The 26105-nt window shown below is 47.5% G+C and overlaps 1 protein-coding gene across 1 annotated transcript in view; it reads right to left on the reverse strand.

The window, feature by feature from the left end:
• HAT1 (histone acetyltransferase 1) overlaps positions 1-26105 on the reverse strand; it is a 207914-nt gene that overhangs the window by 81519 nt on the left and 100290 nt on the right. Inside the window, exons 6-8 of the mRNA XM_063933462.1 lie at positions 4526-4647; positions 3914-4018; positions 1892-1998 (exon numbers count right to left, since the gene is read on the reverse strand). Of these exons, the coding sequence (XP_063789532.1) occupies positions 1892-1998; positions 3914-4018; positions 4526-4647 (334 nt within the window). The remainder of the gene's footprint in view (positions 1-1891; positions 1999-3913; positions 4019-4525; positions 4648-26105) is intronic.

The following is a 26105-nucleotide window of genomic DNA, read 5'->3' on the forward strand; positions in this document are numbered from 1 at the left end:
ATAATCAAACTCTTGTGTCAGGAACCGCAGGTTCCTCAGATATATGTAAAACATCTCTGATGGCTATAATCATGTACTGAATACTCTTGACAACCCGTGGATATAAAGAGGCCTCATTGAAATCGACATCGGAATCAGAGTCCGTGTCGGTACCTGTATCTGCCATCTGGGTAAAAGAACGCTTTTGTGACCCTGAGACGGTCTGTACCTGAGACAAAGCCTCCTCCATGGATTTACTCCATGTTTGTGTCTGCGAATCAGATTTATCCAGTCTCTTAGGTAATAAAGCCACATTTGCATTCAGTGTACTCAGCATAGTCATCCAATCAGCAGTCGGCTGTGCCGACAGAGTCATACCTAAATCCCTCTCTGCACCTCCAATAACTTCCGCCGGGGAGGAACACCCAGGCTCAGACATGTCGACACGGAGTACCGACACACCCACACTGGCCACAAACACGGGGACAGACCCACAGGAAAGCCTGCAGAGAGAAACACAGAGGGAGTATGCCAGCTCACACCCCAGTGCCCATATACTAAAAGAAATAACATATGTGACCAGCGCTGTCTATAATATTATGAAAGCACCAAATCTTATGTGTGTGTGTCCCCCCCCCCCCCATTTTTGCCTCCCTGTTACTTGCGGGAGCTTGGGAGTCCGGGCCAGCGTCTCTGCAGCACTGTAGAGAGAGAGAAAATGGCGCTGGTGAGCAATGTGCGGCTAAGCCCCACCCCTTCCCGGCGCGCTGTAGCCCGCTCAAATTCAATTTTTTTATCCTGGCGTGGGTACTCTATACGGTGCCCGGACACCGTATAATCCGTTCTGCCAGCCCACCGACCCCAGTAACTGCTGCCCAGGGCGCTCCCCCCTAGCGCCCTGCGAGTGCCGTTGGTGATACGTGTGGGAGCATGTAGCACAGCGCTACCGCTGCGCTGTACCTCGGTACTGAAGTCTTCTGCCGTCACTTAAGTCTTCGGTTCTTCTAATACTCACCCGGCTTCTTTCTTCTGGCTTCTGTGAGGGGGGTGACGGCGCGGCTCCGGGAACAAGCAGCTAGGCGAACCAAGTGATCGAACCCTCTGGAGCTAATGGTGTCCAGTAGCCTAAGAAGCAGAGCCCTTAACTAAGAAGAAGTGGGTCTGACTTCTCTCCCCTCACTCCCACAATGCAGGGAGCCTGTAGCCAGCAGGTCTCCCTGAAAATAAAAAAACCTAAAAAAGTCTTTCTAGAGAAACTCAGTAGAGCTCCCCTAGTGTGTGTCCAGTCACTCCTGGGCACAAAGTCTAACTGTGGTCTGGGGGAGGGGCATAGAGGGAGGAGCCAGTTCACACCCAGTCAGTCAAAGTCTTTTTAGTGTGCCCAAGCTCCTGCGGATCCCGTCTATACCCCATGGTCCTTTTGGAGTCCCCAGCATCCTCTAGGACGTAAGAGAAATACATTGATCACAGTGCAGGAGGGGGTGTGTGCAAACAAAGGGGCTATTTACATGGGGTGGGATAGTATAAAAATGGATTTTCTTTTTGGCTACAGTGGTGGGGGTGGGTACTATTATCAGCACTCAAGACCACTGGGGGGGTCTATTGATAATGGGAGGGGAGAGTTATTTTATAATGGGGGCCTATGGACACGGAAGGGGTGGGGGGTGCAAACGAGATAAATATTTGATTTTAAATGAATTATTTTAATATATCATTAAAAATACTTTTTCAACTTTATGAAGTAATGCAGTAAAACAAAATGACAATTTCTGAGCGGGTTTGTGGGGAAAAAAACCTTCAGTTAGGCGCTTAAATCACTATTTGGTATTTTAACAGTGTTGTAATATTTTACAATGAAAGTCTCCTGTTAATATGATTGAGTACATTGTGCAGATTGGAAATAACACAATACCTGTGACGTCCAAAATGTTGGGAGAGGACACATAATATCTATGAACTGTTTCCAGCAACTGGGCTCCGTGACCCTCGCCCTGAAATGAAGGCAAAATCAGCATCTGGCTGCAAAGACAGAAAAGAAACAAAGGTAAATGACAGGAATAGAGGGTGACGGATCATGAAAACATGTTAACGCTGCTGCTTTTGCATTCTTTTTGTAAGAAATACATTTACCTGGCATTAAGTGCTCGGTTATAGTAAAGCACAGTTGTTGTACAACTATCAGTACCTGTTTGTATTAAACTATCACTATGGGATAAATGGTAGTGGCTAATGGTAACAGTCCGAACTCGGACATCACTCTTTTTGCTACCTAGTTCTGAGACTCTGAAACAAATAAACTAAGAGGTCTATTCACGAAGTAGTGAAAAGTGAGGAGAAGTTAGCCAGTGGAGAAGTTGCCCACGGCAACCAATCAGCATTTAAGTAACAATTTGCATACTATACAATTGTACGGAGCAGCTGATTGGTTGCCATGGGCAACTTCTCCACAGGCTCACTTCTCCACTCTTTTCACTGCTTCATGAATAGACCCCTATATTACAGTAGTGGAATACCACTAGTATTACAGGAGAGGTGGTGATATTACCATTTACTTATCAATAACGACACCTAAATGACATTGCAATCAATATAAGGCAGATAAATGTACTTCCTCTGCTCCAGTCTCCACTTCCTCCCCTGTAGTGGATGTAACCCTGGAGGAACACTCCGCTCAGGAGATGCCACCAAAGCATAGTTTGGGAACTAATACACCAGTGACCTGTAAAGTGGCAATGTATCCTCCATCTTCACTTGCAACCAAGTAATCTACTGACTTTTCCCACTCCTTGCTAAACATATCACCTGGAACCGACTTTTAGGTCACTTTCTTTCCTTGATGACATTATGTCACCGTTTATTCTGTTTTCTGCTTTTAGAGTGGTGTCCCACATGGATTTTTACATGATTCATTAAATTTAAGATTTCATATTTTAGTTGATTGCTCAACCTGTGGTCCTGGTACCCAGAGCGCACCTAAAGGCCCATACACACTAAACGAGCCCCCGCAGATGCCGATATTGGCATACACACTTGACGGTGCCAGCGGGAAGGGAGCAACCCGCTGACTTTAACGAGGACCTCCCTCGTCTGCACATGTTCAGACGAGGAAGGGGGTCGTTAATGTACACTCTAGACGAGATTGTAAAAGAACCCTATCTTTTATTTTCTCGTCTAGTGTGTATGGACCTTCAGATAGTGCCATTGTTTGCATTAACAATCACAAAAAAAATAAAGAATTTACACTACCTTTAAATGCAAAAGCAGAGCTCAATATAAAAACGACTAGGAGCTACACTAAAAAAATAAATAAATAAAAAAAACGAAAAATCAGATGTTTACAATCTCCCCAAGTCATAAGGACAAAGTGCTACTTTGCTGCAGACTCCGAAATAAAACTCGTTTTAACAAATAATTAGGTTTTAATTGTTTTAGGTTATACTATACAACAAAGAAGTTAAAAAGTGGAAAGTGACCTTGTTGATAAAGAAAATAAATATGTAAGTATACAATGCTGAAATAAAGTCGTCACAACTTTAGGCTAAATAACTACAAAAAACAACAACATTCATTTAAAAAACACACACACACACACACACACACACACACACGGAAATTATCCTTTTAAATGTGACTTTTTGACAAATTCACATTGTAGTTTATATCTTAAAGTTGTAAAAGAACTAAAAGCCTTACTTAGTTGCTAAGAGTACATCTTTCACATTAAAGGAGATTTAAATAAAATGCTGCAATTAAGGTCTAGCAGAAGATAGAGTGGCCCAGCGCTAACTATACTGTGTCTTTCATCGCCCTTTATTCTCTCATAAAGCCAAACACAATTATAGGTAGAATTGGGAACTTCAGTGAGATTCACATGTGAAAAACAAGGAAGAAGAAAAAACACACACAGAAAGGCACGTGTATCACTGGCAATTACCTTACACGTGGCCGGGTTTTGTCTGGGTACACATAGTAATTATATACGGTCATGTAGCCTACAGTCGCAAAGAGCGTAGTCCCGTCCTTATTGTACTTCTCAAACCTGCAGATAAAACAGAAAGCCAAGCAGGTCAATTACAGGCAAGCTCCCATGCAGGGTCCATTTTCCTTTTCCATTCTCCAAGAGCGTTTCCAGTGTCAGCAAGCTACGCTGTAAGGGCCCAATGGGTACACCTGCTTTATTCTGAATGTACAATTCACTTAATTGGTGAGCTGCAACTTGGATAAATCAGTCCTCTTTGCATCACTCCAGTGCACTTGCCTATTGTACACATGAATGGGTGGCGAGTAAAAGGGAACACAGGCAAAGCTTGTTTTACTGTTTAAGCCCACATTCAGCACTCCAATCTACAACAGCGTTTAATTCAGTGCTATTCTGGAGGCCTCCGCAAACACAATGAAGGGAAATTGTGAGCCTTGTAAACAATGGTTTGTCTTGCCTGGGAAAAAAATATCATTATACTGTTGCTGTATAATTGGTGTCTACCAATTAAAAGTCCAAGCTTTGTTAAAGGAGGAAAGTCTAATGTTGATTTAGAATGGCACTTACACCAGAAAGTAGTCCCACCGCTCATCGTCCACGTCGATGTAGCTAGCTGTCTCTATGAACCACATCAAGAAGGTCTGGAGTCTTTCGTGGTACTCCCTGAAGCCTGGGCAGGTCACATCAGCCTAGGGCAAATATCACATCGGGTCAGACATAACATCGTCTAAAGAAAATAATAAAATGCCACTGACTGATTAAACCAACAGTCTGTCCTAGCTACACTCATCCAGATCTATAGTAGAGTATTGTCGTAGGCATAAAATGATCAGATCTGTACAAATACTTAATATTTAACATAAAATAAACATATAAAGGTAGTAGAAAACAATGAAAATGGCTCAACTATTACAATAAATTTACACTCTCAAAGTACAGATACAAAACCCACAAAAGCAACAAAAATAAAGACACATTACATATTAATGTACAGGTTGAGTATCCCATATCCAAATATTCCGAAATACGGAATATTCCGAAATACAGACTTTTTTGAGTGAGAGTGAGATACTGAAACCTTTGTTTTTTGATGGCTTTATGTACACAAACTTTAATACACAAAGTTATTAAAAAATAAGATTTTACTTACCGGTAAATCTATTTCTCGTAGCCGTAGTGGATGCTGGGGACTCCGTAAGGACCATGGGGAATTGACGGGCTCCGCAGGAGACATGGGCACTTTAAGAAACAATTTAGATTCTGGTGTGCTCTGGCTCCTCCCTCTATGTCCCTCCTCCAGACCTCAGTTAGAGAAACTGTGCCCGGAAGAGCTGACAGTACAAGGAAAGGATTTTGGAAATCCAGGGCAAGACTCATACCAGCCACACCAATCACACCGTATAACTTGTGATAAACTTACCCAGTCAACAGTATGAACAACAACAGAGCATCAGTTCAACCCTGATGCAACAATAACATAGCCCTTATTGCAGCAATAACTATATTCAAGTATTGCAGAAAAAGTCCGCACTTGGGACGGGCGCCCAGCATCCACTACGAACTACGAGAAATAGATTTACCGGTAAGTAAAATCTTATTTTCTCTAACGTCCTAGTGGATGCTGGGGACTCCGTAAGGACCATGGGGATTATACCAAAGCTCCCAAACGGGCGGGAGAGTGCGGATGACTCTGCAGCACCGATTGAGCAAACACAAGGTCCTCCTCAGCCAGGGTATCAAACTTGTAGAACTTTGCAAAAGTGTTTGAACCTGACCAAGTAGCAGCTCGGCATAGTTGTAATGCCGAGACCCCTCGGGCAGCCGCCCAAGAAGAGCCCACCTTCCTAGTGGAATGGGCTTTAACTGATTTTGGCAGCGGCAATCCAGCCGCAGAATGAGCCTGCTGAATCGTGTTACAGATCCAGTGAGCAATAGTTTGCTTTGAAGCAGGAGCACCCAGCTTGTTGGATGCATACAGGATAAACAGTGACTCCGTTTTCCTGACTCTAGCCGTTCTGGCTACATAAACCTTCAAAGCCCTGACCACATCCAGTAACTCGGAATCCTCCAAGTCACGAGTAGCCACAGGCACCACAATAGGTTGGTTCATATGAAAAGAAGACACCACTTTTGACAGAAATTGTGGACGGGTCCGCAATTCTGCTCTATCCATATGGAAAACCAGATAAGGGGTTTTATGTGACAAAGCTGCTAATTCTGATACACGCCTAGCCGAAGCCAAGGCTAATAGCATGACCACTTTCCACGTGAGATATTTTAACTCCACCGTTTTAAGTGGTTCAAACCAGTGTGACTTCAGGAAACTTAACACCACGTGAAGATCCCAAGGTGCCACTGGAGGCACAAAAGGAGGCTGAATATGCAGCACTCCCTTACAAACGTCTGAACTTCTGGTAGAGAAGCCAACTCTTTTCGAAAGAAAATGGATAGGGCCGAAATCTGAACCTTAATGGAACCCAATTTTAGGCCCAAATTCACTCCTGACTGTAGGAAGTGAAGGAAACGGCCTAGCTGGAATTCCTCTGTAGGAGCATTCCTGGCCTCACACCAAGAAACATATTTTCGCCATATACGGTGATAATGTTTAGCTGTCACGTCCTTCCTAGCCTTTATCCGCGTAGGAATGACCTCGTCCGGAATGCCCATTTCTGCTAGGATCCGGCGTTCAACCGCCATGCCGTCAAACGCAGCCGCGGTAAGTCTTGGAACAGACAGGGCCCCTGTTGCAACATGTCCTGTCTTAGAGGAAGAGGCCACGGGTCCTCTGTGAGCATTTCTTGCAGATCTGGATACCAGGTCCTTCGTGGCCAATCTGGAACAATGAGGATTGTTCTCACTCCTCTTTTTCTTATTATCCTCAGCACCTTGGGTATGAGAGGAAGAGGAGGAAATAAATAGACCGACTGGAACACCCACGGTGTCACCAGTGCGTCCACAGCTTTCTGAAAGAAAAAAACTAAGCGCTTGGGTGAGAAACACTGCACTGAGATTGTCAGCAGCCTCCTGATAAAGGGAATTGCCAATCCCTTGCATATACCACTATCCAACAAAATAACAGGTGGCGCTTGACAATCACTTGAAGTATAAAAACGTTTATTTAAGTACAATGAATAAGGTTACAACACACTCCCGGGAGAATAAAATAATATGACAAAATTCACAATGATAAAAAATGTGCACTGTAATAAGGCTTCTTAATCAATTCCTCAGAAAACCAATTGTAATTAGTAAACTTATATGCACATATTTAGTAGGTAACAGTGCCTGAAGGATTTTCACTGTATTAAATACACTTTTGATGCAATCAAAATTAAATAAAAAATATATGTGTAAATAATTAATGTAATATCTATATTAAGGCGTGAGTGACTCATGTTATGATATTACATTAATTATTTACACATATATTTTTTATTTAATTTTGATTGCATCAAAAGTGTATTTAATACAGTGAAAATCCTTCAGGCACTGTTACCTACTAAATATGTGCATATAAGTTTACTAATTACAATTGGTTTTCTGAGGAATTGATTAAGAAGCCTTATTACAGTGCACATTTTTTATCATTGTGAATTTTGTCATATTATTTTATTCTCCCGGGAGTGTGTTGTAACCTTATTCATTGTACTTAAATAAACGTTTTTATACTTCAAGTGATTGTCAAGCGCCACCTGTTATTTTGTTGGATCGTCCACAGCTTTCGCCTGAGGGTCTCATGACCTGGCGCAATACTGTAGCTTTTTGTTGCGGCGGGATGCCATCATATCCACCTGTGGCAGTTCCCACCGACTTGCAATCTGCATGAAGAATTCTTGATGAAGTCCCCACTCTCCCGGGTGGAGGTCGTGCCTGCTGAGGAAGTCTGCTTCCCAGTTGTCCACTCCCGGGATGAACACTGCTGACAGTGCGCTTACGTGATTCTCCGCCCAGCGAAGAATTCTGGTGGCTTCTGACTGAATCAGAACCGGTTGGTCGCGAAGCAGGGTCTCCGCTTGACGTAGGGCGTTGTATACGGCCCTTAGTTCCAGGATGTTGATGTGAAGGCAAGTCTCCTGACTTACCCACAGATCTTGGAACTTTTTTCCCTGTGTGACTGCTCCCCACCCTCGGAGGCTTGCATCCGTGGTCACCAGGATCCAGTCCTGAATGCCGAATCTGCGGCCCTCGAGAAGATGAGCACTCTGCAGCCACCACAGGAGAGACACCCTGGCCCCGGGGGATAGGGTGATTAACCGATGCATCTGAAGATGTGATCGGGACCACTTGTCCAGTAAGTCCCATTGAAAGGTCCTCGCATGGAACCTGCCGAAGGGAATGGCCTCGTATGATGCCACCATCCTTCCCAGTACTCGAGTGCAGTGACGCACTGACACCTGTTTTGGTTTTAATAGGTTCCTGACCAGTGTCATGAGCTCCTGAGCGCTCTCTATCGGGAGATAAACCCTTTTGTCTAGAATCATGCCTAGGAAAGGCAGATGAGCCGTAGGAACCAACTGCGACTTTGGAATATTTAGAATCCAGCCGTGTTGCCGTTACACTTCCAGAGAAAGTGATACGCTGTTCAGCAACTGCTCTCTTGATCTCGCTTTTATGAGGAGATTGTCCTAGTACGGGATAATTGTGACACCTTGCTTCCGCAGGAGCACCATCATTTCCGCCATTACCTTGGTGAAGTTTCTCGGGGCCGTGGAGAGACCAAACGGCAACGTCTGAAATTGGTAATGACAATCCTGTACCGCAAATCTGAGGTACGCCTGATGAGGTGGATAAACGGGGACATGAAGGTGTGCATCCTTTATGTCCAGAGACACCATAAAATCTCCCCCTTTCAGGCTTGCTATGACCGCTCTTAGCAATTCCATCTTGAACTTGAACCCTTTCAGGTATATGTTCAGGGATTTTAAATTCAATATGGGTCGGACCGAACCGTCCGGTTTCGGGACTACAACATGGTCGAATAATAACCCCCTCCTTGTTGAAGGAGGGGAACCTTGACCACCACCTGTTGAAGATACTATTTGTGAATTGCAGTTAACACTATTACCCTCTCGTGGGGGGAAGCCGGCAGGCCCGTCGGTGAGGGGGCATCTCCTCAAAGTCCAGCTTGTATCCCTGAGACACAATATTTATTGCCCAGGGATCCAACAGGGAGTGAACCCACTTGTGGCTGAAATGACAAAGACGTGCCCCCACCGGGCCTAGCTCCGCCTATGGAGCCCCAGCGACATGCGGTGGATTTTGTAGAGGCCGGGGAGGACTTCTGTTCCTGGGAACTAGCTGTGTTGTGCAGCTTCTTTCCTCTGCCCCTGCCTCTGGCAAGAAAGGACGTACCTCGGACTTTCTTGTTTCTTTGTGATCGAAAGGCTGCATTTGATAATGTCGTGCTTTCCTAGGCTGTGCAGGAATATAAGGTAAAAGATCAGAATTAGCAGCCATAGCTGTGGAGATCAGGTCCGAGATCCCTTCTCCACACAATCCTCAGCCTTCCATATGCCTCATAAGTCGGCATCACCTGTCCATTGCATATCTACAGGACACGTCAAGCAGAAATCGACATAGCGTTGACTCTAGAACCCAGTAGACTAATGCCTTTTTGGGCATGTTTTATATATCTTAAGACAGCATCTTTAATATATATATATCTATATATATCTATATATATCTATATATATCTATATATATATATATATATATATACACACACACACACACACACACACACACACACACTAGAGTCTCAATCTCTGCTGATAAGGTACCTGTCCACGCTGCTACAGCGCTATAAACCCATGCCGACACAATCGCCGGTCTGCAGGATCCCTGAGGATAGCTGTTAAGTCAGGGCTACCTTTTGGGCAAACGTGACACCCTAGGGGAAGATTCCCATCGTATCCTGGCCCTAGTAGGGGAAGGATACTCCCTGAGAATTCTTTGTAGGAAACTGCAGTCTCCTGTCTGGAGATTCCCGCTCTTTTTCATCATGAGAGGAGGGAAATTTACCTCAGCTTTCTTCCCCTTAAACATGTGTACCCTTGTGTCAGGGACAGATGAGTCATCAGTGATATGCAAATCATCTTTTATTACAATAATCATATATTGAATACTTCCCTGCCATTTTGGCTGTAACTTTGCATTATCGTAGTCAACACTGGAGTCAACCTCCGTGTCGATATCAGTGTCTATTATTTTGGATAGTGAGCATTGAGAGACTCTGAAGGTCTCTGTGACATAGGGACAGACATGGGTAGATTCCCTGTCTGTTCTCTAATCTTTTGTGCAATAAATTCACCTTAGCACTTAATTACACATATCCAAACAGGTGTCGGTGTTGTCGACGGAGACACCCCTCACACACATATTTGCTCCATCTCCTCCTTATGGGAGCCTTTTACCTCAGACATGTCGACACACACGTACCGACACACCACACACTCAGGGAATGCTCATCTGAAGACAATTTTCCCCCACAAGGCCCTTTGGAGAGACAGAGAGAGAGTATGCCAGCACACACCCCAGCGCTATTAACCTAGGAATAACACAGTAACTTAATGTTAACCCAGTAGCTGCTGTTTATAATGATTTTTGCGCCTAATTATGTGCCCCCCCTCTCTTTTTACCCTCTTCTACCGTGTATCTGCAGGGGAGAGGCTGGGGAGCTTCCTCTCAGCGGTGCAGTGGAGAAAAACATGGCGCTGGTGAGTGCTGAGGAAGAAGCCCCGCCCCCCACGCTAAAAGAGGCCAAAGAGGCCCCAATTGCTGCCCAGGGCGCCCCCCCCTGCGCCCTGCACCCTTACAGTGACCGGAGTATGTGAGGTGTGTGTGGGAGCAATGGCGCACAGCTGCAGTGCTGTGCGCTACCTCAGTGAAGTCTGGAGTCTTCTGTCGCCGATTTCGAAGTCTTCTTGCTTCTTATGCTCACCCGGCTTCGGTCTTCCGGCTCTGCGAGTGGGACGGCGGCGCGGCTCTGGGATCGGACGACGAGGGTGAGATTCTGTGTACGATCCCTCTGGAGCTAATGGTGTCCAGTAGCCTAAGAAGCAGGACCTATCTTCAGAGAGTAGGGCTGCTTCTCTCCCCTCTGTCCCACGATGCAGGGAGTCTGTTGCCAGCAGAGCTCCCTGAAAATAAAAAACCTAACAAAATACTTTCTTACAGCAAGCTCAGGAGAGCTCACTGAACAGCACCCAGCTCGTCCGGGCACAGATTCAAACTGAGGTCTGGAGGAGGGACAAAGAGGGAGGAGCCAGAGCACACCAGAATCTAAATTCTTTCTTAAAGTGCCCATGTCTCCTGCGGAGCCCGTCTATTCCCCATGGTCCTTACGGAGTCCCCAGCATCCACTAGGACGTTAGAGAAATATTGTATTAAATGACCTTCTGGCTGTGTGTATAAGGTGTATATGAAACAAATGAATTGTGTGAATGTACACACACTTTGTTTAATGCACAAGGTTATAAAAAATATTGGCTAAAATTACCTTCAGGCTGTGTGTATAAGGAGTATATGTAACATAAATGCATTCTGTGCTTAGATTTAGGTCCCATCACCATGATATCTCATTATGGTATGCAATTATTCCAAAATACGGAAAAATCCCATATCCAAAATACCTCTGGTCCCAAGCATTTTGGATAAGGGATACTCAACCTGTATCACATTTTTCATTACGTAAGTTATGCAATGAGAGCAAGTGTCTGACTGGAATTGTACACAAAGAAAATGCTAGTCAATGATTCCCCGAGTATCCTTTATTCTTCCCAAACATATAGAGCATCTACTACAGCAGGGGTGGGGAACCTTTTTTCTACCGAGGGCCATTTGGATATTTATAAAATCCTTCGGGGGCCATACAAAAATTCTCAACTTAAAAAATTACCCTGCCCCCCAGTAGGTCTGCCCCTTAGAGGTACTGTGTGTGCGCGCCGGAGCCGCGCACGCGCCAAAAAATGGGTGTGGCCAGTTAAAAACAAGATTTTACTCACCGGTAAATCTATTTCTCGTAGTCCGTAGTGAATGCTGGGAACTCCGTAAGGACCATGGAGAATAGCGGCTCCGCAGGAGAATGGGCACAACTAAAGAAAGCTTTAGGTCACCTGGTGTGCACTGGCTCCTCCCACTATGACCCTCCTCCAAGCCTCAGTTAGGATACTGTGCCCGGAAGAGCTGACACAATAAGGAAGGATTTGAATCCCGGGTAAGACTCATACCAGCCACACCAATCACACCGTATAACTCGTGATACTATACCCAGTTAACAGTATGAAAACACTGAGCCTCTCAACAGATGGCTCAACAATAACCCTTTTGTTAACAATAACTATGTACAAGTATTGCAGACAATCCACACTTGGGACGGGCGCCCAGCATCCACTACGGACTACGAGAAATAGATTTACCGGTGAGTAAAATCTTATTTTCTCTAACGTCCTAGTGGATGCTGGGAACTCCGTAAGGACCATGGGGATTATACCAAAGCTCCCAAACGGGCGGGAGAGTGCGGATGACTCTGCAGCACCGAATGAGAGAACTCAAGGTCCTCCTCAGCCAGGGTATCAAATTTGTAGAATTTTGCAAACGTGTTTGCCCCTGACCAAGTAGCAGCTAGGCAAAGTTGTAAAGCCGAGACCCCTCGGGCAGCCGCCCAAGATGAGCCCACTTTCCTTGTGGAATGGGCTTTTACTGATTTAGGATGCGGCAGTCCAGCCGCAGAATGCGCCAGCTGAATTGTGCTACAAATCCAGCGATCAACAGTCTGCTTAGAAGCAGGAGCACCCAGTTTGTTGGGTGCATACAGGATAAATAGCGAGTCAGTTTTCCTGACTCTAGCCGTCCTGGAAACATAAATTTTCAAGGCCCTGACTACGTCCAGTAACTTGGAATCCTCCAAGTCCCTAGTAGCCGCAGGCACCACAATAGGTTGGTTCAAGTGAAAAGCTGATACCACCTTAGGGAGAAACTGGGGACGAGTCCTCAATTCCGCCCTATCCATATGGAAAATCAGATAAGAGCTTTTACATGACAAAGCCGCCAATTCTGACACGCGCCTGGCCGAAGCCAAGGCCAATAACATGACCACTTTCCACGTGAGATATTTTAGATCCATGGTTTTAAGTGGTTCAAACCAATGTGATTTTAAGAAACTCAACACCACGTTGAGATCCCAAGGTGCCACTGGAGGCACAAAAGGGGGCTGAATATGCAGCACTCCCTTTACAAAAGTCTGAACTTCAGGCAGTGAAGCCAGTTCTTTCTGAAAGAAAATCGGCAGAGCCGAAATCTGGACCTTAATGGAACCCAATTTTAGGCCCATAGTCACTCCTGACTGTAGGAAGTGCAGAAATCGACCCAGCTGAAATTCCTCCGTTGGGGCCTTCCTGGCCTCACATCACGCAACATATTTTCGCCACATACGGTGATAATGGTTTGCGGTTACTTCTTTCCTAGCTTTAATTAGCGTAGGAATGACTTCCTCCGGAATGCCCCTTTCCTTTAGGATCCGGTGTTCAACCGCCATGCCATCAAACGCAGGCGCGGTAAGTCTTGGAACAGACAGGGCTCCTGCTGTAGCAGATCCTGTCTGAGCGGTAGAGGCCATGGGTCCTCTGATATCATTTCTTGAAGTTCTGGGTACCAAGCTCTTCTTGGCCAATCCGGAACCACGAGTATCGTTCTTACTCCTCGCCTTCTTATTATTCTCAGTACCTTTGGTATGAGAGGCAGAGGGGGGAACACATAAACCGACTGGTACACCCACGGTGTCACTAGAGCGTCCACAGCTATTGCCTGAGGGTCTCTTGACCTGGCGCAGTATTTATCTAGTTTTTTGTTTAAGCGGGACGCCATCATGTCCACCTGTGGCCTTTCCCAACGGTTTACCATCAGTTGGAAGACTTCTGGATGAAGTCCCCACTCTCCCGGGTGTAGATCGTGTCTGCTGAGGAAGTCTGCTTCCCAGTTATCCACTCCCGGAATGAACACTGCTGACAGTGCTAACACGTGATTTTCCGCCCATCGGAAAATCCTTGTGGCTTCTGCCATCGCCATCCTGCTTCTTGTGCCGCCCTGTCGGTTTACATGGGCGACTGCCGTGATGTTGTCTGATTGGATCAGTACCGGCTGGTTTTGAAGCAGAGGCCTGGCCCTCAGTTCCAGAATATTTATGTGTAGGGAAGTCTCCTGACTTGACCAAAGTCCCTGGAAGTTTCTTCCCTGTGTGACTGCCCCCCAGCCTCAAAGGCTGGCATCCGTGGTCACCAGGACCCAGTCCTGTATGCCGAACCTGCGGCCCTTGAAGATGGGAACTCTGCAGCCACCACAGTAGCGATACCCTGGACCTTGGAGACAGGGTTATCAGCCGATGCATCTGAAGATGCGATCCGGACCACTTGTCCAACAGGTCCCACTGAAAAGTTCTTGCATGGAACCTGCCGAATGGGATTGCTTCGTAGGAAGCTACCATTTTTCCCAGGACTCGCGTGCAATGATGCACCGATACCTGTTTCGGCTTCAGGAGGTCTCTGACTAGAGATGACAGCTCCTTGGCTTTCTCCTCCGGGAGAAACACTTTTCTCTGGTCTGTGTCCAGAACCATCCCCAGGAACAGAAGACGTGTCGTAGGAACCAGCTGTGACTTTGGAATGTTTGGAATCCAACCGTGCTGTTGTAGCACTTTCCGAGATAGTGCTACCCCGACTAACAACTGCTCCTTGGACCTCGCCTTTATAAGGAGATCGTCCAAGTACGGGATAATTAAAACTCCCTTTTTTCGAAGGAGTATCATCATTTTGGCCATTACCTTGGTAAACACCCTCGGTGCCGTGTACAGTCCCAACGGCAGTGTCTGGACTTGGTAATGGCAATTCTGTACCACAAATCTGAGGTACTCCTGGTGAGGATGGTAAATGGGGACATTCAGGTAAGCATCCTTGATGTCCAGGGATACCATGTAATCCCCCTCGTCCAGGCTTGCAATAACCGCCCTGAGCGATTCCATCTTGAACTTGAATTTTTTATGTATGTGTTCAAGGATTTTTAAATATAAAATGGGTCACACCGAACCCTGCGGTTTCGGTACCCCAAACAGTGTGGAATAGTAACCCCGTCCTTGTTGAAGTAGGGGTACCTTGACTATCACCTGCTGGGAATACAGCTTGTGAATTGCCTCTAGCACAGCCTCCCTGCCTGAGGGAGTTGTCGGCAAGGCAGATTTGAGGAAACGGCGGGGGGAAGACATCTCGAATTCCAGCTTGTACCCCTGAGATACTACTTGAAGGAAACAGGGATCCACCTGTGAGCGAGCCCACTGATCGCTGAAATTTTTGAGGCGGCCCCCCACCGTACCTGGCTACGCCTGTGGAGCCCCCGCGTCATGCGGTGGACTCAGAGGAAGCGGTAGAAGAATTTTGATTCTGGGAACTGGCTGACTGGTGCAGCTTTTTCCCTCTTCCCTTGTCTCTATGCTTCCCTTGTCTCTATGCAGAAAGGAAGCGCCTTTGACCCGCTTGCTTTTCTGAAGCCGAAAGGACTGTACCTGATAATACACTGCTTTCTTAGTCTGTGAGGAAACCTGAGGTAAAAAAAATTCTTCCCAGCTGTTGCTGTGGATACGAGGTCCCAGAGACCATCCCCAAATAATTCCTCACCCTTATAAGGCAGAATCTCTATGCGCCTTTTAAAGTCAGGATCACCTGTCCAGTGACAGGTCTCTAACACCCTTCTAACAGAATGGACATCACATTAATTTTGGATGCCAGCCGGCAAAATATCCCTCTGTGCATCCCTCATATATAAGACGACGTCTTTAATATGTTCATATGTTAACAAACGAGTATCCCTGTTTGACAGGGTCACCGACCACGCTGCAGCAGCACGATCTGCAGGTCTCAGTCTAGTACCTGAGTGTGTAAATAATAAGAATTTACTTACCGATAATTCTATTTCTCGTAGTCCGTAGTGGATGCTGGGGACTCAGTCAGGACCATGGGGAACAGCGGCTCCGCAGGAGACAGGGCACAAAAGTAAAAGCTTTAGGATCAGGTGGTGTGCACTGGCTCCTCCCCCTATGACCCTCCTCCAAGCCTCAGTTAGGATACTGTGCCCGGACGAGCGTACACAATAAGGAAGGATTTTGAATCCCGGGTAAGACTCATACCAGCCACACCAATCACACTGTACAACCTGTGATCTGAACCCAGTTAACAGCATGATAACAGCGGAGCCTCTGAAAAGATGGCTCACAACAATAATAACCCGATTTTTGTAACAATAACTATGTACAAGTATTGCAGACAATCCGCACTTGGGATGGGCGCCCAGCATCCACTACGGACTACGAGAAATAGAATTATCGGTAAGTAAATTCTTATTTTCTCTGACGTCCTAAGTGGATGCTGGGGACTCCGTCAGGACCATGGGGATTATACCAAAGCTCCCAAACGGGCGGGAGAGTGCGGATGACTCTGCAGCACCGAATGAGAGAACTCCAGGTCCTCCTCAGCCAGGGTATCAAATTTGTAGAATTTTTCAAACGTGTTTGCCCCTGACCAAGTAGCAGCTCGGCAAAGTTGTAAAGCCGAGACCCCTCGGGCAGCCGCCCAAGATGAGCCCACCTTCCTTGTGGAATGGGCATTTACATATTTTGGCTGTGGCAGGCCTGCCACAGAATGTGCAAGCTGAATTGTACTACACATCCAACTAGCAATCGTCTGCTTAGAAGCAAGAGCACCCAGTTTGTTGGGTGCATACAGGATAACAGCAAGTCCGTTTTCCTGACTCCAGCCGTCCTGGAAACCTATATTTTCAGGGCCCTGACAACATCTAGCAACTTGGAGTCCTCCAAGTCCCTAGTAGCCGCAGGTACCACAATAAGCTGGTTCAGGTGAAACGCTGACACCACCTTAGGGAGAAACTGGGGACGAGTCCGCAGCTCTGCCCTGTCCGAATGGACAATCAGATATGGGCTTTTGTGAGACAAAGCCGCCAATTCTGACACTCGCCTGGCCGAGGCCAGGGCCAACAGCATGGTCACTTTCCATGTGAGATATTTCAAATCCACAGATTTGAGCGGTTTAAACCAATGTGATTTGAGGAATCCCAGAACTACGTTGAGATCCCACAGTGCCACTGGAGGCACAAAAGGGGGTTGTATATGCAGTACTCCCTTGACAAACTTCTGGACTTCAGGAACTGAAGCCAATTCTTTCTGGAAGAAAATCGACAGGGCCGAAATTTGAACCTTAATGGACCCCAATTTGAGGCCCATAGACACTCCTGTTTGTAGGAAATGCAGGAATCGACCGAGTTGAAATTCCTCCGTGGGGGCCTTCCTGGCCTCACACCATGCAACATATTTTCGCCAAATGCGGTGATAATGTTGTGCGGTCACCTCCTTCCTGGCTCTGACCAGGGTAGGGATGACCTCTTCCGGAATGCCTTTTTCCCTTAGGATCCGGCGTTCAACCGCCATGCCGTCAAACGCAGCCGCGGTAAGTCTTGGAACAGACATGATCCTTGCTGAAGCAAGTCCCTTCTTAGTATCTCTTGAAGTTCCGGGTACCAAGTCCTTCTTGGCCAATCCGGAGCCACGAGTATAGTTCTTACTCCTCTCCGTCTTATAATTCTCAGTACCTTGGGTATGAGAGGCAGAGGAGGGAACACATACACCGACTGGTACACCCACGGTGTTACCAGAGCGTCCCAGCTATTGCCTGAGGGTCTCTTGACCTGGCGCAATACCTGTCCAGTTTTTTGTTCAGACGGGACGCCATCATGTCCACCTTTGGTCTTTCCCAACGGTTCACAATCATGTCGAAGACTTCCAGATGAAGTCCCCACTCTCCCGGGTGGAGGTCGTTCCTGCTGAGGAAGTCTGCTTCCCAGTTGTCCACTCCCGGAATGAACACCGCTGACAGTGTTATCACACGATTTTTCGCCCAGCGAAGAATCCTTGCTGCCATTGCCCTCCTGCTTCTTGTGCCGCCCTGTCTGTTTACGTGGGCGACTGCCGTGATGTTGTCCAACTGGATCAGCACCGGTTGACTTTGAAGCAGAGGTCTTCCTAGGCTCAGAGCATTGTAAATTGCCCTTAGCTCCAGTATATTTATGTGGAGAGAAGTCTCCAGACTTGACCACACTCCTTGGAAATTTCTTCCCTGTGTGACTGCTCCCCAGCCTCTCAGGCTGGTATCCGTGGTCACCAGAACCCAGTCTTGAATGCCGAATGTGCTGCCCTCTAGTAGATGAGCACTCTGCAGCCACCACAGAAGAGACACCCTTGTCCTTGGAGACAGGATTATCCGCTGATGCATCTGAAGATGCGATCCGGACCATTCGTCCAGCAGATCCCACTGAAAAATTCTTGCGTGAAATCTGCCGAATGGAATCGCTTCGTAAGAAGCCACCATTTTTCCCAGGACTCTTGTGCATTGATGCACTGACACTTGGCCTGGTTTTAGGAGGTTTCTGACTAGCTCGGATAACTCCCTGGCTTTCTCCTCCGGGAGAAACACCTTTTTCTGGACTGTGTCCAGAATCATCCCTAGGAACAGCAGACGTGTCGTCGGAAACAGCTGCGATTTTGGAATATTTAGAATCCACCCGTGCTGTAGTAGAACTACTTGAGATAGTGCTACTCCGACCTCCAACTGTTCTCTGGACCTTGCCCTTATCAGGAGATCGTCCAAGTAAGGGATAATTAAGACGCCTTTTCTTTGAAGAAGGATCATCATTTCGGCCATTACCTTGGTAAAGACCCGGGGTGCCGTGGACAATCCAAACGGCAGCGTCTGAAACTGATAGTGACAGTTCTGTACCACGAACCTGAGGTACCCTTGGTGAGAAGGGCAAATTGGGACATGGAGGTAAGCATCCTTGATGTCCAGGGACACCATATAGTCCCCTTCTTCCTGGTTCGCTATCACTGCTCTGAGTGACTCCATCTTGATTTGAACCTTTGTATGTAAGTGTTCAAAGATTTCAGATTTAGAATAGGTCTCACCGAGCCATCTGGCTTCAGTACCACAATATAGTGTGGAATAATACCCCTTTCCTTGTTGTAGGAGGGGTACTTTGATTATCACCTGCTGGGAATACAGCTTGTGAATTGTTTCCAATACTGCCTCCCTGTCGGAGGGAGACGTTGGTAAAGCAGACTTCAGGAACCTGCGAGGGGGAGACGTCTCGAATTTCCAATCTGTACCCCTGGGATACTACTTGTAGGATCCAGGGGTTCACTTGCGAGTGAGCCCACTGCGCGCTGAAACTCTTGAGACGAACCCCCACCGCACCTGAGTCCGCTTGTACGGCCCCAGCGTCATGCTGAGGACTTGGCAGAAGCGGTGGAGGGCTTCTGTTCCTGGGAAGGGGCTGCCTGCTGCAGTCTTCTTCCCTTTCCTCTATCCCTGGACAGATATGACTGGCCTTTTGCCCGCTTGCCCTTATGGGGACGAAAGGACTGAGGCTGAAAAGACGGTGTCTTTTTCTGCTGAGATGTGACTTGGGGTAAAAAAGGTGGATTTTCCAGCTGTTGCCGTGGCCACCAGGTCCGATGGACCGACCCCAAATAACTCCTCCCCTTTATACGGCAATACTTCCATGTGCCGTTTGGAATCTGCATCACCTGACCACTGTCGTGTCCATAAACATCATCTGGCAGATATGGACATCGCACTTACTCTTGATGCCAGAGTGCAAATATCCCTCTGTGCATCTCGCATATATAGAAATGCATCCTTTAAATGCTCTATAGTCAATAAAATACTGTCCCTGTCAAGGGTATCAATATTTTCAGTCAGGGAATCCGACCAAGCCACCCCAGCGCTGCACATCCAGGCTGAGGCAATCGCTGGTCGCAGTATAACACCAGTATGTGTGTATATACTTTTTAGGATATTTTCCAGCCTCCTATCAGCTGGCTCCTTGAGGGCGGCCGTATCTGGAGACAGTAACGCCACTTGTTTTGATAAGCGTGTGAGCGCCTTATCCACCCTAAGGGGTGTTTCCCAACGCGCCCTAACTTCTGGCGGGAAAGGGTATAACGCCAATAATTTTCTATCGGGGGAAACCCACGCATCATCACACACTTCATTTAATTTATCTGATTCAGGAAAAACTACAGGTAGTTTTTTCACACCCCACATAATACCCTTTTTTGTGGTACTTGTAGTATCAGAAATATGTAACACCTCCTTCATTGCCCTTAACATGTAACGTGTGGCCCTAATGGAAAATACGTTTGTTTCTTCACCGTCGACACTGGAGTCAGTGTCCGTGTCTGTGTCGACCGACTGAGGTAAATGGGCGTTTTAAAGCCCCTGACGGTGTTTGAGACGCCTGGACAGGTACTAATTGGTTTGCCGGCCGTCTCATGTCGTCAACCGACCTTGCAGCGTGTTGACATTATCACGTAATTCCCTAAATAAGCCATCCATTCCGGTGTCGACTCCCTAGAGAGTGACATCACCATTACAGGCAATTGCTCCGCCTCCTCACCAACATCGTCCTCATACATGTCGACACACACGTACCGACACACAGCACACACACAGGGAATGCTCTGATAGAGGACAGGACCCCACTAGCCCTTTGGGGAGACAGAGGGAGAGTTTGCCAGCACACACCAAAACGCTATAATTATACAGGGACAACCTTATGTAAGTGTTTTCCCTTATAGCATCTTAATATATAATAATATCGCCAAATAAGTGCCCCCCCTCTCTGTTTTAACCCTGTTTCTGTAGTGCAGTGCAGGGGAGAGCCTGGGAGCCTTCCTAGCAGCGGAGCTGTGTAGGAAAATGGCGCTGTGTGCTGAGGAGAATAGGCCCCGCCCCCTTTTCGGCGGGCTTCTTCTCCCGTTTTTCTGACAACCTGGCAGGGGTTAAATACATCCATATAGCCCCAGAGGCTATATGTGATGTATTTTTAGCCAGCATAGGTACTTTCATTGCTGCCCAGGGCGCCCCCCCCCAGCGCCCTGCACCCTCAGTGACCGTTGGTGTGAAGTGTGCTGAGAGCAATGGCGCACAGCTGCAGTGCTGTGCGCTACCTCATGAAGACTGAGAAGTCTTCAGCCGCCGATTTCTGGACCTCTTCTCTCTTCAGCATCTGCAAGGGTGTCGGCGGCGCGGCTCCGGTGACCCATCCAGGCTGTACCTGTGATCCTCCCTCTGGAGCTAGTGTCCAGTAGCCTAAGAAGCCAATCCATCCTGCACGCAGGTGAGTTCACTTCTTCTCCCCTAAGTCCCTCGTTGCAGTGAGCCTGTTGCCAGCAGGACTCACTGAAAATAAAAAACCTAACAAAACTTTTACTCTAAGCAGCTCTTTAGGAGAGCCACCTAGATTGCACCCTTCTCGGCCGGGCACAAAAACCTAACTGAGGCTTGGAGGAGGGTCATAGGGGGAGGAGCCAGTGCACACCACCTGATCCTAAAGCTTTTACTTTTGTGCCCTGTCTCCTGCGGAGCCGCTGTTCCCCATGGTCCTGACGGAGTCCCCAGCATCCACTTAGGACGTCAGAGAAACAGACTTCAGGATAGCCTCCTGCTTTTTATCAACAGGTACCTTCAAAGTGGCCGTATCCTAAGACGGCAGTGCCACCTTTTTTGACAACCGTGTGAGCGCCTTATCCACCCTAGGGGATATCTCCCAGCGTAACTTATCCTCTGGCGGGAAAGGGTACGCCATCAGTAACTTTTTAGAAATTACCAGTTTCTTATCGGGGGAACCCACGCTTTTTCACACACTTCATTCACTCATCTGATGGGGGAACAAAACACTGCCTGCTTTTTCTCCCCAAACATAAAACCCAGTTTTTTTGTTTTTTTTTATTGCCGGGATCAAGTCACGGATGTTCCTAGTGGATTGTGTATATGTCTCAACCTTGTCGACACTGGAGTCAGACTCCGTGTCAACATCTGTGTCTGCCATCTGAGGGAGCGGGCGTTTTTGAGCCCCTGATGGCCTTTGAGACGCCTGGGCAGGCGCGGGCTGAGAAGCCGTCTGTTCCACAGCTGTTACGTCATCCAGCCTTTTATGTAAGGAGTTGACACTGTCGGTTAATACCTTCCACTTATCCATCCACTCTGGTGTCGGCCCCACAGGGGGCGACATCACATTTATCGGCATCTGCTCCGTCACCACATAAGCCTCCTCATCAACATGTCGACAGCCGTACCGACACACCGCACACACACAGGGAATGCTCTGACTGAGGACAGGACCCCACAAAGCCCTTTGGGGAGACAGAGAGAGAGTATGCCAGCACACACCAGAGCGCTATATAATGTGGGGATTAACACTATAACTGAGTGAATTTTCCCCAATAGCTGCTTGTATATACAATATTGCGCCTAAATTTAGTGCCCCCCCTCTCTTTTTAACCCTTTGAGCCTGAAAACTACAGGGGAGAGCCTGGGGAGCTGTCTTCCAGCTGCACTGTGAAGAGAAAATGGCGCCAGTGTGCTGAGGGAGATAGCTCCGCCCCTTTTTCGCGGGCTTTTCTCCCGCTTTTTTATGGATTCTGGCAGGGGTATTTATCACATATATAGCCTCTGGGACTATATATTGTGATTATTTTGCCAGCCAAGGTCTTATTATTGCTGCTCAGGGCGCCCCCCCCAGCGCCCTGCACCCTCAGTGACCGGAGTGTGAAGTGTGTATGAGGAGCAATGGCGCACAGCTGCAGTGCTGTGCGCTACCTTGGTGAAGACTGATGTCTTCTGCCGCCGATTTTCCGGACCTCTTCTTGCTTCTGGCTCTGTAAGGGGGACGGCGGCGCGGCTCCGAGACCGAACACCAAGGACGGGACTGCGGTCGATCCCTCTGGAGCTAATGGTGTCCAGTAGCCTAAGAAGCCCAAGCTAGCTGCAAGCAGGTAGGTTCGCTTCTTCTCCCCTTAGTCCCTCGGTGCAGTGAGCCTGTTGCCAGCAGGTCTCACTGTAAAATAAAAAACCTAACATATACTTTCTTTCTAGAAGCTCAGGAGAGCCCCTAGTGTGCATCCAGCTCGGCCGGGCACAAAGATCTAACTGAGGCTTGGAGGAGGGTCATAGTGGGAGGAGCCAGTGCACACCAGGTGACCTAAAGCTTTCTTTAGTTGTGCCCAGTCTCCTGCGGAGCCGCTATTCCCCATGGTCCTTACGGAGTTCCCAGCATCCACTAGGACGTTAGAGAAATGGGACGTGATACACATATGCCCCCAATAGTGCGGTGCCAGATCCACAATTGCCCCCACAGTGCCAGGTATACAAATGCCCCTCACAGTGCCAGGTATACAAATGCCCCCACAGTGCCAGGTATACAGATGCCCCTCACAGTGCCAGGTATACAAATGCCCCTCACAGTGCCAGGTATACAAATGCCCCCACAGTGCCAGGTATACAAATGCCCCCACAGTGCCAGGTATACAAATGCCCCCACAGTGCCAGTTATACAGATGCCCCCACAGTGCCAGTTATACAGATGCCCCCACAGTGCCAGGTATACAAATGCCCCCACAGTGCCAGGTATACAAATGCCCCTCACAGTGCCAGTTATACAGATGCCCCCACAGTGCCAGGTATACAAATGCCCCTCACAGTGCCAGTTATACAGATGCCCCCACAGTGCCAGGTATACAAATGCCCCCACAGTGCCAGGTATACAGATGCCCCCACAGTGCCAGGTATACAGATGCCCCCACAGTGCCAGGTATACAGATGCCCCCACAGTGCCAGGTATACAGATGCCCCCACAGTGCCAGGTATACAAATGCGCCCACAGTGCCAGGTATACAAATGCCTCCCACAGTGCCAGGTATACAAATGCCTCCCACAGTGCCAGGTATACAAATGCCTCCCACAGTGCCAGGTATACAAATGCGCCCCACAGTGCCAGGTATACAAATGCCCCCCACAGTGCCAGTTATACAGATGCCCCCAGTGCCAGGTATACAAATGCCCCCCACAGTGGCAGGTATATAAATGCCCCCCACAGTGCCAGGTATACAAATGCCCCCCACAGTGCAGGTGTACAAATGCTCCTCACAGTGACAGGTATACAGATCTCCTCACAGTGACAGGTATACAGATGTCCCCACAGTGCCAGGTATACAGATGCCCCCACAGTGCCAGGTATACAGATGCCCCCACAGTGCCAGGTATACAGATGCCCCCACAGTGCCAGGTATACAGATGCCCCCACAGTGCCAGGTATACAGATGACCTCCCCCCTCCCCTCCGTGCTTCTTACCGCGCTCCTTTCGGCGGGACACGGAGGAGAGCGCGTATATGTTGGGCGGCGGCGTGTAGGACTTGAAACCAGCCTCCGGTTCGAGAGCCAATCAGAGCTCGCGGACCGGCAGCCGCGGCTCCTGATTGGCTCACGGACCGGCGGCTGGTTTGAAGTACAACACGCCGCCGCTCCCACCCGACAGCCGCGCTCTCCTCCCTGTTCTGACAGCTGAGACACGCTGCCGCCGGACTGAGCGGCAGCGTGTCTCACTGACACAAGCTGGTGGGCCGGACCAAACGGCTTTGCGGCCCGTATACGGCCCGCGGGCCGGAGGTTCCCCACCCCTGTACTACAGGGACCCTGAAAACGTAACTGAACACAGGAGTCTACAACCAGATTGTAGACAATGTGGCTGGAAACCTACAGGCTGACGCACATACATGTTGACATTACAAGGCACATTCTATATTGTGCACAGTTAAACCAGCTAAAGATCTGAAACAAGAGATGAACATATTATACACATCCTGTTAAAGTTATTGTCGCCATGTTTTCAGTCTCTGTATCCGGTTTGTAGATCTAAAGGGCAATTATCAGGCAAGGGAAAACATGTCATACATTGATCCTGACAAAGTGTATCCCGATGTCACCAACACAACTTGCACCTTAAAGATGTGATGTAGCAAGACACGGAACAGAGGACGTTCCGCTTTCCATCATATTGAGAATAACTAAGGATCCTATTCAGATCTGTCTTCATACACTATTGCTGCAGCAGGTTCAAACATCCCTTCACAGCGCACCAGGTGCCGAGCAAATCAGAATGCGTAGAGCAGCTTTATCAGTCAAACGTGCGACTTCATCGCAATATAATGCAAGACTGCAATGATTCATTTGATACTTGTATATGTGTGCGACTGAGTTTGAATCTATGCAGTATTGTGAAGTAATTTTATCGCATCTGATTGCGACTAAGACACATTTGAGCAAAAAAAGCAGCTACACTGCTCCTCACTCGTGCCAGGCGTCTCACACCACATGGCATATTGAGGCTAGGTGTATGAGAACATCTATTGGTAATCCCTTGTATCGTATCACTTCATGTGTGGTTAATAAACACATAATACCCAGAATTTGTTTTAATTAAAATGTAACCAAAAATAAATAAAATGCAAAATTAAATAAATTTATATTCTTGATATCATTTTTGGTCAAAAATGTTAAATAAATCAAGCAGTACATTCCTTTCTGTGTGTGGATCGCCTTGGTAGGGCGAAGTTTGAGGGTCTGTACAAATCTTAAAAATGGTACAACATGCAAAAGTCTAAGAGGAATTCAATCGCTGGAGAAGAGGCAAGTTGCGTCGCTTCATCGTTTAAATGCAAGCAACAGGAGCCCAACTCTCTCCGTTCGCCCGTCCAATTTGCACCCCTACTCACGAAAAAGTGCTCGCTACCCTATGGGGTAGCAAACACTCTTGAGCGAGATTCCCCCGCCATAAAGTGCAGCAGGTGTCAAAAGAATTCGGCCATGGGAGCAAGTCGCTAGCAATTGAATCATCCCCCCGAAACGTCACATGAAAAGTTCCATCAGCTTTACAGAATTTAGTTAAATAAACCTTTTCTATTTTACTCCTAAAGCAAGGGCTTTGGAGTTTGAGTAAATTCTGGCTGGAGTCTAAGTCAGTAGAAATGTGTCAACTCAAACTTCAAAAAGGTGAGAACTAATAATGTTGGTAAATCAGGTATGAGAATTAGCATCATTGTGAATTAGGTACCGGGCAGTGAAATCAGGGACTACATTGTAATTACACTACTGGCATACATTTTCCAGTATCTAATAAGGCAGGGGTGGGGAACCTTTTTTCTACCGAGGGCCATTTGGATATTTATAAAATCCTTCGGGGGCCATACAAAAATTC

This window comes from Pseudophryne corroboree, chromosome 7, assembly GCF_028390025.1.
Source record: "Pseudophryne corroboree isolate aPseCor3 chromosome 7, aPseCor3.hap2, whole genome shotgun sequence".
In the NCBI taxonomy this organism is placed as follows: Eukaryota; Metazoa; Chordata; class Amphibia; order Anura; family Myobatrachidae; genus Pseudophryne; species Pseudophryne corroboree.